This window comes from Notamacropus eugenii, chromosome 3 (assembly GCF_028372415.1).
Source record: "Notamacropus eugenii isolate mMacEug1 chromosome 3, mMacEug1.pri_v2, whole genome shotgun sequence".
NCBI lineage: Eukaryota > Metazoa > Chordata > Mammalia > Diprotodontia > Macropodidae > Notamacropus > Notamacropus eugenii.
Window position 1 is genome coordinate 284,988,247 of NC_092874.1, and position 16,958 is coordinate 285,005,204.

The window sequence follows — 16,958 nt, forward strand, 5'->3', positions numbered from 1 at the left end:
ATCCATCCATACATACATATATAATTAAAACACTTGTGTGTCAATTTTTTGTTTAAAATTTAAGTATTTCTTCTCTTTAGTCCCCAAACTACCAGTTTATTTTACCCCAGTTAGGCAACACATTGTCATATCTTATTAATTCTCCCTTTACAATCTACTCCATCCATTCTTTCTCTCTACTCCCACAGTCACCCCTCTAGGCAGACCCTCATCCCCTCTTGCCTGGATGATCATAATCCCTTCCTAACTGGTCTCCCAGTCAAATCTCTCCCCTCTCCTTCCATCCTCCAGTGCAGGTTTCATCATGTCACTTCTCTATTCAATAATCTATACTGGCTTCCTCTTTCCTCAAATAAGAACTATTCTGTTTAGCTTTTGAAGCCTGCCCCACCCAGAATATTTTTATAACCTTATTATATGTCCCTGTGCTTTGCACACTCTACAATTCAGCCAAACTGGCCTGGTTCCTCACAAATGATACTCATCTCCTGTTCCCATTCCTCTGTGCTGCAGATGCCTAGAAGGAAGTTCTATTTTACAATTAGAATCCCTTGTTTCCTTCAACTCTGCTCAAGAGACACCTTCTACCTGGAGACTTTCCTGATCTCCCATGATGCTCGAGGAGAATGCTTTCCTCCACAAAAACAACTCACCATGTATTTCGGTTTGACATACATATTTGTGTATGTCAACGTCATCTTCCTCACAGGGCAGGGATGCTTTCATTTCTGTCTTAACCCTCATCCCTAACACAAAGCAGCACAAGACATCCCCCTTGCGGTGTCCTTGGTCCTCTTCAAGAAGAAAGGAGGAACACAGCACCAACAGCACAGCGCCCGGGGGGCAGCAGGTACTTGGTCAATGCTTGCTGACTGTCTGACGTGCCTACATCCCATTCCCTATGAACTACCGGTCCAGCTCTTCTGGGTTCTGTCCAAGGCTCTGTGGCCAAATAAACTTGGGAAATACTATTCCCTACCCCTCCCCACTTCCTTGTTGCAACCACTGCACACACAGAAAGCATATCAGGCTTGGTTTAGAGGCAAGATCAGGACTAGGGAAGAGAATTTCATGTCCCATCCTCCATTTTGTTAGTCCAAATGTTCTTCTCTCCTTTCTGAAGAAACACCTCAACTCTTGACGTGCCCGGGATGGGAGCATCTTCAATTCCTTTATTCCTGAAAACTCAGTATCACCATCCATTTTCTCCTTTCATTTTGTCTCACAGGAAGACGGATCTGTTCCTGGTAAAAATGAATTCTCTCCCCGCTCCTGCTCCTTGAGTTTAGAGTCTTGCTATCATAATCGTCCTCTCAAACATCTTGATTCCTTCCCATCTGCCTACAGATATGCTCAACTTCTCCCAAAAAGTTATGTCCCGAGCATTTCACCTGCTCCAGCCACAGTCCCATTTCTATCCTTCCCCTCATCGATGCCAGCATGACACAGTATCTAGAGCTGTGTAACAACCATGCAGAAGTCACTGATTGAGCTGCAGTTTTCTCATATGAAAATTGGAGTAATAATTCCATGGATCTACCTCACAGAGCAGCGAGGCTTATGTGATATAACGGAAACATCATGCTTCACAAATGCCAACATGCTAGATGACTACATGCCTGGTATCCAAAGCCCACACACCTGCCTATCCAGCTCACGAGTACACCACAGCCCTTTGTAAAGTCTGCTCTAGAGAATGTGAAATATTTCCTACCCTTTGCACATGTCTGGAACACATTTTTTCCTGGCTGAATTCCTACTAATACTTTAAAATGACATTGAATAATACCGCCTCGAGGCTTTCCCTGATCTCTTAGTGGTAAGCACCTGTTTTTACCTTTCTTATAGGTTTCATTTTGTGCTATGGCTATTTATGCATGAGTCATATCCCCTCAATAAGGAGTTGTATTGTTAATGTATTTTTTGCATAATGGGAAGATCTTTCTCATCCATTAATAGACCCATGTGACCTGCTTGAGTCACATGGAAACCTGAGTCACATGAGTCTATGGTGGGAGGAGCTTGCTGAATGGGTGGACCAGAACTGAGAGGAAGATGATCACAGCAGTTAGAGCTGAAGGAGAGAGAGGAGGCACGCGAGCTGTGAGTGTTTCTTTGTGGGAAGGCCCTAGCAGAGGGAAGGCTTGGGGATGGTGGTGCCCCCTGCATTGTTATTGTGTATAGGTTTCATTGTTGCTACGATGTGGCTTTCTGGTGTTTGAATGAATGTTTTGATTGTCTTCCATTTGGATAATCTGGTAGGTGCTATGAATATGGCTTTGGTGCTACGGGAGTAAGCTCTAGGAGAGCAGAAGCCAGTCCTTCTTGAGCTTTCAATTTCTCCCCTACAAATAACAGGCACTTTAGAAACCAATAAATAAAAAGCTTTTAGATTGTAGGACTGAACTGAGTGACCTTAATTGACCTAATTGGAGATCAAAATCAGGCTGTTGCCCTCAATCCAGGGACCCTGCCATGCTACCATGTGCAGGCCCTAGGGATACAAAGACAAAATGAAACAGGCCCTACCCTCAGGAAGCTTACGTCCTATTGGTGGAAATAATGTGTAAAATTGGAGAGCGGGAATTACCAGGAAGAGAAGAGATGACCTGGAGTTGAGCTTCTGACAGGTACTAGGGGTATTTAGAGGTAAAGCTTAGGAGAGAACACATTCCAGCCCTAGGAAGAGGCAAGGAGAAGGAATGTCACAGACAAGGAAAAGGAAGCTGACTTTATAGATGGACTGCAGAGGAAAGGGGAGTAATATGGAACAAGCATGGAAAGGAGAGCTGGGCCCAATCAAAATGGGTTTTGAATGCTAAGCATTCAATCTAGAGGTAATAGGGAGCCCCTAGACTCCTTTTATTAAAGAGATTTGTTCTGTGAAGTTTGAATTCACTTAAAGGGCCACACGTGAGGACCTAGAGGCCGCTCTGTGGCCTTGAGGCTACAGGTTCCCCATCTTGAGTCTAGAGCTTTTCTAAAGAGGAGAGCAACACAGTCAGACCTGGGTTTTAAGAATAGCAATCTGGCAGCTTTGTGGAAAATGATCTGGAGAGGGAAGGGACTTGATGGAAGACAACTAACACCCGAGCACTCCTGGAGTATTGAAACAAAGCACAATTACATTAATCAAACAATAGGATCTCAAGAACTCATATACACTGAGAATTTGTCAGGGATGAAGGCAGAGGGACTGAGTTCCAAGTAGCCTTAAAGCACAGCAAGAAAACGTTCTGGGACACATCCTTTTATTTCCCGTTCTAGGAAAGCCTGCTCTTACTGCTTCTGGAGTCTGAAAGGGGAGAGAAGGACCAGAGACTTCATTGAATCCACATCAAAGGGCACCTTCTCCAGCAGTGAGGATGGCAGTACACACACACACGCACACACCTTCCATGTTGCAAAAGATGTTGGCCAGAGCAAGGTATGTTTATAGAGAACTTATCCTGTTATTTTCTCTACTCATGACTATTTTAATTATTTTATATTTTTCATTCAGTAGTTTACATTGACAAATATGTCACCTATCATTAAAAAGTTCAATATTTTAAAGAAAAGAAATTAATATTTTTAAAATGGCTACTGGAGGAGACAATGTTGCATTTTATTGTAATGAAAATAATAAACAGTTTAGAACAAATCTCATTTCTCCTCTGATTTCAGTTCTGAAAACCAACAGTGTTGTAAAATGCTAGCTTTCTTACTACATATAAACAAAAAGCTAACCTGATTCATCTTGAATTGTGACTGAAATAGTGTCACTTAATGGTTTTAGGATACTGAGAAAAATATGTCCATGAAAAAGAAATTGAGTGGAAAGACAAACCTTTGCATCCAAAATATTGAGAGTTGTTTCAATTTGTTGGATCCGAAGAGAAAGAGCTGACAGCTTCTAAAAAAGAAAAAGTTGAGACATGAGAACACAGTTCACTGCCAGGAATAGGAAACCAAAGGGGTACTGAATCAATTTAGGAATGAGAAAAAAAAGAGCATTCTAACCTACAAAGAGTGATACAATCTGTTATGTGACTTAGTAGATGTAGGAAACCTTAAAATATGTATATGTAAATATATATACACACACACACACACACACACACATACGCATATGCAGTTTGTAAATAAGAAATATAATGTCTGTAGCCTTATTGGAATTTACAAAGGATTCCCAATAGGATATACATATAAAAACAAGGGTAATGTAAACCAGTTAGCTAGAATTCACTTGGAATAAGATACTACTTTACTACATCAACACATGAGTATATATTATTGGTCCCACCTTGGCTTTCAAGATTCAGAAGTCAAAGGGTGAGACGAGCATGTTGGGAGATAGGTAATTCTTGTTGGGAAGGATTAAGGAGGAAGGAAAAAAAATCAGAACATGATGAAAAAGCAAAAGGAAGCAATCTACCATTAAAATCAAAGATAAACCAGAACTAAGAGTTTACCATGCTCTAATTATTCTGCACAATTAAATTACATATACACACACACACAAACAGCAGTATCATCATCATAAAATTTGATCCATAAAAACATTTATTTAAAAAAAAAAAGCCTAACCCTAAACATTACCATATTCAGTCAAACAGTCCAAGAGTAGTTGGCCAAGTTGCTAGCTGGCGAGTATTTTGCATTCTGACTGCTTTCTGGCACATTATCAGGATTATGACTGGCTTATAATCCTAACTTTAACACCCTGAAAATGATCAATCTGCCAATTGCTTTAAAGTAATTAAAAAAAGAATATATAGCCACAATGTAGTTAACTCTCTTACAGAAGACAGTTATTTTTTAAGATGAGATTCTTGAAGTCCAGAAGGACATTATTGGAAGAATCAAAGACATGAGAATATGATTTAGACAAACTAAGGCCAAAAAAGAAATTCAAAGCCAACACGAGAACCAAGTTTAACCTTAACCTGCTAGGATTTGTTCACTTAAGTTATTCTGATTGTAAGAAATTTAGGACATTTTCAACAAATTCAAGGTAATAAAAACAATCTGTTGAGATTTATTAGGTCAGTGATTCAATGTTCAAGCTCACATATAAATGGAAGTAATTTTGCAAAATACAAATAAATGCTCATTTCTTTTAACATAAAAGATTTGTTAAAATCTTAAAAATCAAGTTTTGATCAATGAAATTGTACTATCTTATAAAACTCACTACTTAAAGAAACCCTATGATGAATCATTATACAATTATATATATGAAATCCCTAATGTGTTCATTTTCTAAATATAGATGTTCATCCTCTATAATATGCTTAGCTGAGGGAAATTTGCCTGTACTCAGAATGCAAAAAAAATAATTCTTTTGACATTTTATAGGTTCCTTAAATATATGAATGACTCAATCACGAAGCAGACATTTAGTAAGAGTCCACTATATGCCTGGCACATGATACAAAGGCAAAAATGAAACTCTACCTGTTTGCAAGGAACTCAGATTCTACTGTAATACACTAGCTTAACCTTAAACTAAACCAACATAGCACTTTTGAAAGTTCACTTTTTTTAAAAGTAAGTTTCTGACACTAAGATTGGAGAGAAAATTTCTAGCATGCTGCCAGACAGGTATTCCTGTTATAATGCAATATCTAGATTAAATTCTCCTGCCCCAAATGGCACATCAATTTTCAATTAATAACTGAAGTTCACCTTTTACTAATCCTAATAAACCTCTACAGAAACTAACTTTTAAAATTTTGGCAGCTGGGACACTGAAAGCCTTTGAGGCTTAATTCAATCCATAAGGATTAATCTATCCAATTCAACAAACATTTATTATCAATTATCATTTATTAAAAACAGTCCTTAAACTAAAAAGTCACTCAGCCAGCCAGTTCTTTTTTTTTTTGTTAACTATTTCCCAATTACGTGAAATATACATTTTAACATCATTTTTAAAAACGTGGAGTTCCAAATTCTCGTCTTTCCTTCTACTCCGCCCCTTCCTTGAGAAGGCAGGCACTTTGATTTCCATTACACATAAAAGGTCATGTCAAACGTATTTCCATATTAGCCATGTTGCAAAAGAAAACACAACAAAATAAAACAATAAAAATTAAAAAAAATTTTTTAAGTCTGTTTCAATCTGCATTCAGAGTTCATCTGTCCTCTCTTTGGAGGTGGACAGCATTTTTCATCATGATTCCTTGGATTATTGTCTTAATCAGAGTAACTCAGCCTTTCACAGTTGGTCATCCTTACAATACTGTGGTTACTGCGTACAATGCTCTCCTGGTTCTGATCACTTCACTTTGCATCACTTTATATAAATCTCCCCAGGTTTTTCTGAAATTGGCTTACTCATCATTTCTTAGGGCCATTATAATCACATCATGACTTGTTCAACCATTCCCCAATTGCTGGGCATCCCCTCAAATTCTAATTCTTTGGCCCCAAAAAAGAGCTGCTATAAATATTTTTGTACATATAGATCCTTTTCCCTTTTCTATGATCTCTTTGGGATACAGACTAGTAGTGGTAATGCGGATCAAAGGGTTTTACAGCCCTTTGGGCATAGTTCCAAATTGCTCTCCAGAATGGTTGGACCAATTCACAACCTCACCAACAGTACATTAGTGTCCCTATTTTTCCACATCCCCTTAAGCATTTGTTATTTTTTTTCTCTGTCCTAGTAGCCAATCTGATGGATATAGAGTGGTATATCAGAGTTGTATTTCAGAGTTGTTTTAATTTGCATTTCTCTAATCAGGAGTAATTTAAAGCACTCTTCTGAAAACTGCCTGTTCATATTCTTTGTCCATTTATCAACCAGGGAATCAGCCAGACAATTCTCAACAGATATAGTTATGGAATGAAAAAGATAATTTGTCTTTGGCTTTGTTGGTGAACAGAATAACTGAAGGGGAATGCTGAAAATAGACAAGTGGCTCTCCCCGTGTTTTCAGGTGGCAGACTTAGGCAGGGCAAAGAGTCTCTGAATGGTCAACCTCACTCACTATTAGGCTACTAGAAATAAAAACAACTTCTGTTAATACTGAAGGCTCAGGGCTTCCCTGTTACTTTATCTGAGAGCCCTACAATGATGTGTGAGGTCAGTGTTACCATTGTTCCCATTTTCTACATGAGGAAAGTGAGATTCAAAGCTGTCCAGGGATGTGCTTATCATCGTAGCTTGCAAACATCTGAGGTAAGATTTGAATCCAGGACTTTCTGACTCTAAATTCAGCCCTATATCCATTATATTACATTGCCTCTCCAACAAACTTCTGGTAAAGCATTAACAGACTTACATGAATGAATCACTCATGTTACCAGGAAAAAAAGGATTATCTCTTCATATGAGAGAACAGGCCAAAGACTACTAGTGATTTGTGAACAGTCCTAACAACTAATTTCCTAGGCATGGGTACGGACAACAACCTGAATCTCCTACAGTTGTCTTTTGTCTACTACTCAGCTAATTTGGTGAGAGAGTGAAGGCTTTGGGGAACATGAAAACAAAACTGTTTAAATAAACTTAGCCTTGTGTCTTAAATGTTGTACCTTTTTTTCTCTAAATTATATGTACACACAGACACACACATATAATAAACTGTATTGCAACAAATTGCTAAGTTTCCATTTTTACAGAAAAACAACCTTAAGTGATTCAAATATTTATACATGTGTATTTGTAATGGGATACTGAAAGAAGAGAATACTTAGAGAACACGATTTAAACAATGTGCTGACAATGGGGAATGACAAAGAATTTAGAAAATGATCCAGTTGTCAGTCCACAAAGTCTGGGAAAGAATGCCAGTTATGTTAACCAGAGCTTTTCACAGATGACATTGGACCCTAGCAAAATCACATAAAAACCTCATCCCTCCAAAATGACTGTCATCGAGAAGCTCTAAGTGGTAGGATTCTGACTCTCATAGGACAGAAATTACAACACAAGGACAAGCAGTTCGTTTAAACAGAAACGGTATTGATTCTTAACCAAATGGCCAATGAGAATTCTTGGCTGATCTGGTCACCACCAAATTCTTACATAAAATAATCTTGTGCAATCAGTAGTGTGAATGGTGTTTTAATTTTGCATTTGTCTGCATCCCTATAACAGCGACAATAAGATGTGAATACTGGCTTTCTAGCTGCAAGGTGGGCAGTCCCGCTGGGCTTTGGTTCTGCATGAATCTCCAGCACATAATCACATAATGCTCCTGCGACTGTCTGCAGCCATCATGAACTACTCCTGAATGTTGCTGTGTGATGCAGGAGTGTACACGGTGCATATTGGTGAAACTGGTATAGATAACAAGAAGATGAGAAGTGCTCACCTTCAGAGAGTACTTACTTAGCTCCAGGCATTGTGCTAAGTTGGGCTTCATAATTATTATCTCACTGGATTCTCACAACAACCTTGAGAGGTAGGAGCTGTTATTATCTCAATTTTACAGATAAGGAGACTGAAGCAAACAGAGATGAAATGACTTGCCTGGGGTTACACAGCTAGAAAGGGTCGGAGCCTGGATTTGAATCTAGAGCTTCCTGACTCCAGGTCAGATGAGCCATCTGCTAAGAAGATCTCAGGTCCCTTCTCCAACAGTCTTCATCCTCTTCCCTAACTCCAGTAGGTTTGTAACAGTAAGGCCACAAGTGGCAGGAGCATCAAGGAAGGGGTCAAATTCCTCCTAGGTCTGTTCTATCTGAATAGAGAAACCTCTGAAATATGTGACTGGGCTACCGAGAAAAAAGTAAGCAACGGTCACCTTCACTCTCCCTTCTCCCCATCAACCGCCAAGGGATTGGAGATTTGGAGGTTCAAGGGAGCAGGAATAGGCTGGCATTCTGCCCTCCCCCCTCCCACCCATTTCACAGATCAGGGCCTTCTGGTAGAGTCAGTGTTTAGGGCCTTCAATTCTAAATCTAATGTTCTTTTTGCCAAGTCTCTGCCCAACTATCAATCAAAATGGCAAACGTAAAAAATAGGCCTAGAAATGTTTACATTTCTTTGAAGGGCGTATCAATTTGTTCTTTCTGCTGTGCTCAGGCTACTTTAAAAATCTTATTAATTACCTATCTCTTGACTGAGAGACTGGGCATTTATTCCACTTTATTTTTTCTTCAGATGTATGAGTTTTAGATTTATGAATTAGGTCAGACTGCTAATAGTGAAATTCTAGCCTAGAAAAATGTAAACATTCACAGAATTCAATTTAGCCAAATCTGACCTACAAAGACAACACAGAAGGGACTAAAAAGGTACAGTCCAGGAATTGTGGGGAAAAATAAATTAACCATTTGAAGAATGTAAACCTATAATAAAGACTATGCCTCTAAAGAAAGACCCACAGAACCAATCTTCAGCTCTAGAATAATGATCTTCCTTCTAATTACAGACAAAAGATAACATCTGAATAGACCACTGTTTGTTGCTCTACTGGAAATGGTGTACCAGTTTTTATTTCTGCATTTCTTAGGAGGTAAGTATGATATTACAACACAGCAGACAATGTCTTGTCTCCACTTGTAAAAGCAGAAAAGTCACTGACTGGGTTCTAGGTCTGTTTACCAATTTAAACACTGGAGACAAGTCAGTCCTCTCCATTTTAGAAGTGACTTCTTCAGAACAATTCTAAGATGTACTGACAAGGGATTAGATCACGTTCACATGGTACCTCCTCGTTTGTTCCAACAACCATAGACTTCAGTATCAACCAGAACATTTTGTATGCAACACATTAAAGGACAAAGGGGAAAATACATATTTCCTGGCTGAACATATTACATAAAACCAAAATGCTGTGGCTTTGGGCACTGTAAAGTACACATTGCTTACACATTCCGTACTCTACAAGAGAAATACCACTTAAAAAATGAACTTCTTGCTACTGGGTTGTGGGTCTGCTAAGGGCCCAAAAAAGGAAACTTGGTTAAGTCAATGGACGCATCAGTTTGAGTGGATACTTTTTAAGTATAATGCTACTAAAATAATGAGAGTGATGAGGAAAGTGTTGGGTTTCTGCTAGTCACAACATCCGATGTATTTGAATTATTTCAGCAAAAATGCATATTGTGAGGGCAACAATGGTAAAATGCAATACTTCATTTTATGTCTAGAAAGAGACCCTAGTGCAGCAATATTCCTTTAATTAGTGAACTGTGAATAGCTCTAGTGACAAAGGAAACGAGCCAGTCATTTTTTTCTCTAATGCAATTCTGGTTTGGGTTTGGTTTAACCAAATCTGTTACAGTTTGGTTTGGGTTCAAAACAGTTCACATGGAAAAATAGACATTTTTTTCCCTCGAAAAACAGCAACTAAGATTCATTTTTCATTTGAGGAAAAAAAATAGCTATTTGTGTTTGATGGTTCTTCCAAAAAAAAAAAATGAATAACTACATTCCTTAAAGGTGCTAGCACAATATTTGAAAGTTTCAGGTAAGCAAACCAAATACTCCCCAGCATGGAATAAAAATGACTCTATATGTTATGTGTGCACATAATCTTTTCAAGGACAATGATTATCATATTTCCTAGTTAAATAGACATTGTGTATGTGCGTGTGTGCACACAAATATACACATTTATAAGCATAGATATGGAGAGAAAATTTAAAATAAATGTGGTTTAAATGACTAAAAGGGCACACTATACTTACTCTCTTACATAAAACAACTTAAAATGCCTCTCATTCCATTCATTCTGAAGAAGCACCCAGCCTGCTAATAACCAAGACATTCGGACAGCAACAGGACAACTTGTATGTATGACTCTGGATCAAAACCTAATTATCTATACTACAAGAGATAAGGAATAAATCAAATCCTTGGGCAATGCTAAAGTTCATTTTCATTTAATCAACAGTTGCAATCTTCTCCTTAAACAAAAATTGGGGGAGTGGGTGAAGGTATTAAGAAGCACTGACATGAAACCCTGCAAACTCCTCTAAAAATAAGAAAATTCAGAGTAGATAGAGAGAAGTCATGGGGCCTAGAAAATTCATGACACTACTGAAACCAAATCTGCTGCTGATTAACTGGAAGATAATTGTAGCAGCTGCCTTCAGTGTACTTGTTAGTAGATTCTTTCGAAAGAGATGTGACGCATGAAGGTTATAAAGGCCTGCTACTGGGCAGTTCAACAAAATGTTTTTGTATATAAAAAAGTAGCAAGTTTCTGTCAGGAATTCTTTTCTCCTACTTGTACTAGGATTTCCCCATTGCAGCTTCTTCATCCACCCCAGAATGGTAGATTTTACTGTTCCCACCCACCACAGAAAGCCTGGCCACTGCTTAAAAATATCCAAAACTCTAAACTAGCAGAAGGAAGAAACAAAATCATGTAAAATGTCTAGAAAATTACAAATAACAAGAATCAAATTCAGGTGAATTGGAGGTCAGAACAAATGAGTACTGGCCCTGATGCCAGAATCACTTTTCCAACAAAAAAATTCACCCTCATTTCTCTGCCACTCTAAGAACAAACACCAAACAACCTACCTCTTCACAAACCGTAGAAAAGCGGTTGAGGAATTGTACAGTATGAACCACAAACTGGTTTAGAAATGCAACAGTCCTTTTCTGTTGAATTGCTGGCACCTGCATTAAGTAAAAACACAACATAATTAACATACAAACACAAAATAATTCGAGCAGGAGAAAGGGCTTCTAGGCTCAAAACGGTTCAGTACTTTGTGTGAGATTCAGAGCACTGCCAGGAACACTCATTTTGGAGTCAGAGGGCCTGGGTTCCAGTTTGGGCTTTGCAACTCACTACCTGTGTCATTTTGGGCCAGGAACTACCCCTCTTGGGGTCTCAGTTTCCTTATGTATAAAATGAGGAGGCTGGAACAGATTACTTCTTAGATCCTTTCCTACAAATCCTAGGAGAGCTATCTTTAAGCACTAAAGGGTTAATAAAGGGAAAAAGAATTCTCCTTTCTTGGCCTAGCTTATGGAACCAAACTAGGCGCAAAGAGTAAAGACAGATCTTGGATCAATACAAGATGCTCCCTAACAATTAAAGACAGTTCAGAGCCAGGAAGCATCTCATCCAAGGGCACAAAGAAATGAAAAGGCCAGACTTTGAGCCCTGAACCCAGGATTTCTTCCACTACACCATGCAGCTCTATGGCAAAGTCTGAAGTTGACCGAGAGACACAAGATTCAGAGTACGGAGAATCTGCATTGAAAAAAAAAATATTTTTTTTTAATGAGAAAATTAAAATGGATTATGAGGTGAGACAGGTCTAAGTAGTGAATACTTATCTCTGCAACCTGCAGAAATGGGGAATTCTGGGAAAGAATTACTCTTCTAGGAGCCATTCAAAGATAGACAGGATGACCTCTTTTTATAACCCATTCAGGAGTTTGATTATTTGTAATTTAAGGTGTTGGCTTGGGATCAATGACACTTGGTGACATTTTAGTGCCCAGAAAAGATCCTCAATTTGGAATTAAGAGGATCTGGGTTTCAATCAATCAATAAACATTTATTAAGTACCTATTATGTGCCAGGCTATGCTAAGTAATGGGGTTACAAAAGGAGGCAAAAGTCAGTCGCTGTCCTCCAGGAATTTATAAACTAAAGCGGGGAACAAAAACATGCAGAGCAAGTTACCTACAGGATAAATAGGAATGAAGAGGAATAATAAATAATGGTGCCTGGTAGAAAAACCTAGAATGAAAGAGGGAGAACGTTCCTGGAATGGGGAACAGCCAAAGAAAATGTCTGGAGGGGAGAGGTGGAGGGTCTTGTTTGAGCCTGGAGGCTTAGTTCTGTGGTTGCGTAAGCTTGGGTTAGTCACTTTTCCGGACTCAGTTTCCACCTATGTTAAAGGAGAGGGTTGAATTAAACATCAGAATTAATGAAAAACAATCAGAAAAAATGGCCAAGGAACACAATCTTCTCAAACACCTAGGCTTTAAGCAGGAAGGACCACGCCACTTAGCAACCAACTAACAAGTAAAGAAAATCCTCCAGCGTATTCAGTGCCTCCCTCCAGGCCTGTCCCAAGCTCTGGGGCCATGTCTGGGAGGCTGGCCGGTGGAACCCAGCTGTGTGCCTCCCACTGACCAGGGAATAAAACAAAACAGCTTCTTGCGTTCTGAAGGAGGAGAAGGGCAGAGGAAGGAAGGGTGTGGTTCCACCACCACCATGTGGCCCAAGTGGTCGCTGGTCCCTGGCAGGACACAGACCTGGAGTCCAAGGGCCTGGATGCGCATCTCCTCTGTCTGTGACCTCAGGCGTGCCACTAAACACTGCACAGAAGGGAGGCACGGGCCAGCTGTGCTCCTCTGCCTTTCAGTCTAGGAGCTGTGACTCCTGGTCACACAAGGAGCACAGGGCGGGGGTCAGAAGGCCAGCTCGGGTGGGACGTCAGCAAGTCACTTGCGTTTTCTGTAGGATTCAGTTTTCTTATTGGACTGGATGGCCCCCTCTAAGGTTCCTTCTGGATGACAGATGGGGAAACCGAGGCACAGAAAGATTCTCAGGATCGTGGATCTAGAGCCGGGCCCTCGGAGCCTGACCCCCTCATTTTACAGATGGGGAAACCGAGGCACAGAAAAATTCTCAGGATCACGGATCTAGAGCTGGGACCTTGGAGTCTGACCCCCCCATTTTACAGATGGGGAAACTGAGGCAGGATCCCAGGATCACGGATCTAGAGCCGGGCCCTCGGAGCCTGACCCCCTCATTTTACAGATGGGGAAACCGAGGCACAGAAAAATTCTCAGGATCACGGATCTAGAGCTGGGACCTTGGAGTCTGACCCCCCATTTTACAGATGGGGAAACTGAGGCAGGATCCCAGGATCACGGATCTAGAGCCGGGCCCTCGGAGCCTGACCCCCTCATTTTACAGATGGGGAAACCGAGGCACAGAAAAATTCTCAGGATCACGGATCTAGAGCTGGGACCTTGGAGTCTGACCCCCCATTTTACAGATGGGGAAACTGAGGCAGGATCCCAGGATCACGGATCTAGAGCCGGGCCCTCGGAGCCTGACCCCCTCATTTTACAGATGGGGCAAGGGCGATTCAGAGAGCAGAAGTGACTTGCCTACGGTCACGCGGACTCCAAGTGTTCTCTCTGGGCCTCAGTTTCCTCCTCCGTCAAGCTAGAGGAAGGGTCTCCGTGACCCCGGGAGCCCCGGAAGCGACCCTCCTCCCCTACCAACCTTGGTCAGGTCTATGCCCGACCCCATCAGAGGCAGCCCGTCCTCGTCCATGGCCCCGGCGAGCGGGCCCCAAGCCCCCTGCTTTCCCAGCCCGGACAACGGGAGCGGGTCCCGACTGGCAGCCTCAGTCTGAGGTACCACGGCCCTTTCCCCCCGGAAGTGGACTCAGCTAACAGCCGAGGTGTCTGCGCTTGCGGAGAAGACCAACTGAGCCCCGCTCGCAAGGCCCTTTGGGAGTCGTAGTTTTGTTCCAGAGCCTCCCATTGGCTCTGAGTCTGCGGAAGAAACCAACCTCCCCTGGTCCCTTCCGCACAGCCTTCTGGGAATTGTAGTTTTTCCTCTACTCTCCTACTGGGAAAGTTGATGGCGCATGCTCAAGAACAGTTCTCGGAAAGAGAGCTGCAGTCAAACTTGGATACAACTAAAGTCAGTCTCAGAGCTAGAAAGAGAGATCACGTGGCCAGGTAAGCACGTGTGAATTTAGGATCAGAGCTGAGAGGTGGCCGCAGGTGGCCAGGTGACGACGCCTGTACTTAGGGGCTTGACTCTAGAGCTGAGAAGTGACCAGGTAGCCACACTTAGTCCTGGGCTGACAGCTGGCTCCAGGTAACCATGTGACCGCACACATTTTTAGACTCAACTCCAAACCTAAGAGGTGGCCAGGTAACCACACCTGTACTTAGGGGCTTGACTCTAGAGCTGAGAAGTGACCAGGTAGCCACACCTGCATTTAGGATCATGCCTCCAGAGTAGGGAAGGAGTTCAGGTGGCCAGGTAACCACACCTGTACTTAGGGGCTTGACTCTAGAGCTGAGAAGTGACCAGGTAGCCACACCTGCATTTAGGATCATGCCTCCAGAGTAGGGAAGGAGTTCAGGTGGCCAGGTAACCACACCTGTACTTAGGGGCTTGACTCCAGAGGTGGGAGGGAGCTTAGGTAGCTAGTTTTCCATATCTCAGGTCCACTGACCATGTAGTCAGCCATACCTGTGTATAAAGTCATGGCTCCAGAGCTGAGTAACCCCAAAGGCAATCTAGTTCAAATTCCATTACATTACCATAGAGAAAACTGAGGCCCAGGGAGATTGCCTAATATATGGATTCATAGTGGACTGATATTTAATTGGAGTTAGTTATTATTCAGAGCACAGTTGATCTGTGCTCTGAATAATGGAAACTGCTGGTGCTAGATCTTTGTAGCTTTGAGAATAGAAGTGATAACTACTCTGCACGGGTTTCTGAATGCAATTAATGTGTATTGTTGTTAGTTACATCTGACTGTTTGAGCTATTTGGGGTTTTCTTGGCAAAGATACTAGGAGGTTTGCCATTTCCTTCTCACCCTCATTTTACAGGTGAGTAACTGAGGCAGACAGGGTTAAGTGATTTGACCAGGGTCACAGAGCTGGTCAGTGTCTGAGACAGGATTTGAACTCATGAGATGAGTCTTCCTGATTCCAAGCCCAGCACTCTATTCTGTGCCATCTAGCTGCCCATGTAACTAGTGTGATTGGGTGTGAAGGTGGCAAGAGACATCCCTTTTCTCTGGGATATGAAACAACATTTCAGTACTAGAAGTATCCAGAGGGCCCTTGCTTAAACTCCCCCTTGAATGAACATCAGCCTGTTCGTAGGAAAACTGGGTTCAAGGGAAAAAAGAAAGTTAAGTGGAATTATTAAGGCCATGAGCAAACTTCAGCATCTCTGATCCACAGACTGTGTGAAGCCTATTATGAAGGGTTTTTCAGAAGTACAATCCAAGGCCATGCTGGGCATAGTGACACAGAGCTAGGCTGTCTCCTTAGGGCAACTGAATGGCAAAGTGGATGGAGAAGGGGAGACCTGAGTTTTGATTCTGCCATAGCCACATTTTTGTGGTGTGATCCTGGGCAAGGCAATTACTCTCAGCCTCAGTTTCCTAATCTGTAAAATGTGAGTAATGGTGCCATTTGTTTTATAGGATTGTTGTGAGGCCTTGTAAGTTGTCATGTGCTCTCTAAAACTATAAAGACAAGAACAGCACACATGATGGTTCTTTTATCTTTTGATGAATTCAGATGACTAAACACTATAGTGATGAATATGTTCCCATCACAGTATATATGTTTTTATATGACGTGAAGTTGACACTATTGCATAGGTAGATTTCAAAGCAGTCACCAGGGAAATTGCCCAAAGCCTTTTGGTCAGTGACCAAAGGACAGCTGGAAACTGTGATTCCCGTGATTGCTTGTACCACAGTGTAAATGTATTTTTTGCCTCCCACAAAGAAGGGGTAAGATGATTGCACCACTAACCTCTCCCCTGTCTGGAGAAGACGATGTACCATTTCAGACCAGAGACTGGATCCTTTGGTAGAGCGTCTACCATCTCTACCATCTAGTTGTGATGAGTTTCTTTTTGGAAAGAACCATGAAAGATCAAACTGGTGTAGAACCAAGTGCCCCTACATACAGAGGAGGGCCTGCTATCATGTGTTCTACGGTCAGCTTTTCTAAAAGGAAAGGCAACTTTTGAGAGGTCAACAATGACTTTATTTATTTAATTTATTTTTTTTCCTTCTTTCTTTCTTTATTTATTTAACTTTTAACATTCATTTTCACAAAATTTTGGGTTCCAAATTTTCTCCCCTTTTGTCCCCTCCCCCCACCCCAAAACACCGAGCATTCTAATTGCCCGTCTGCCAATCTGCCCTCTCTTTTATCATCCCTCTCTGCCCTTGTCTCTATCCTATACCCCTTTACCTGTATTTCTTATTTCCTAGTGGCAAGAACAGTACTCGACAGTTGTTCCTAAAACTTTGAGTTCC

At 41.3% G+C, this 16,958-nt stretch overlaps 1 protein-coding gene across 6 annotated transcripts in view; it reads right to left on the reverse strand.

The window, feature by feature from the left end:
• WASHC3 (WASH complex subunit 3) overlaps positions 1 to 14,366 on the reverse strand; it is a 47,863-nt gene extending 33,497 nt beyond the window's left edge. For 5 of the 6 annotated variants that reach the window (XM_072655734.1, XM_072655733.1, XM_072655738.1 and 2 more), the window contains exons 1-3: positions 14,151 to 14,366; positions 11,471 to 11,569; positions 3,830 to 3,895 (exon numbers count right to left, since the gene is read on the reverse strand). In XM_072655734.1, coding sequence (XP_072511835.1) covers positions 3,830 to 3,895; positions 11,471 to 11,569; positions 14,151 to 14,201 — 216 coding nt within the window. In that variant the 5' untranslated portion in view covers positions 14,202 to 14,366. Of the gene's footprint in view, positions 1 to 3,829; positions 3,896 to 11,470; positions 11,570 to 13,168; positions 13,572 to 14,150 lie in introns of those variants that run through there. The other variant, XM_072655735.1, reaches the window with a different exon arrangement.
• Positions 14,367 to 16,958: the final 2,592 nt, after the last annotated feature.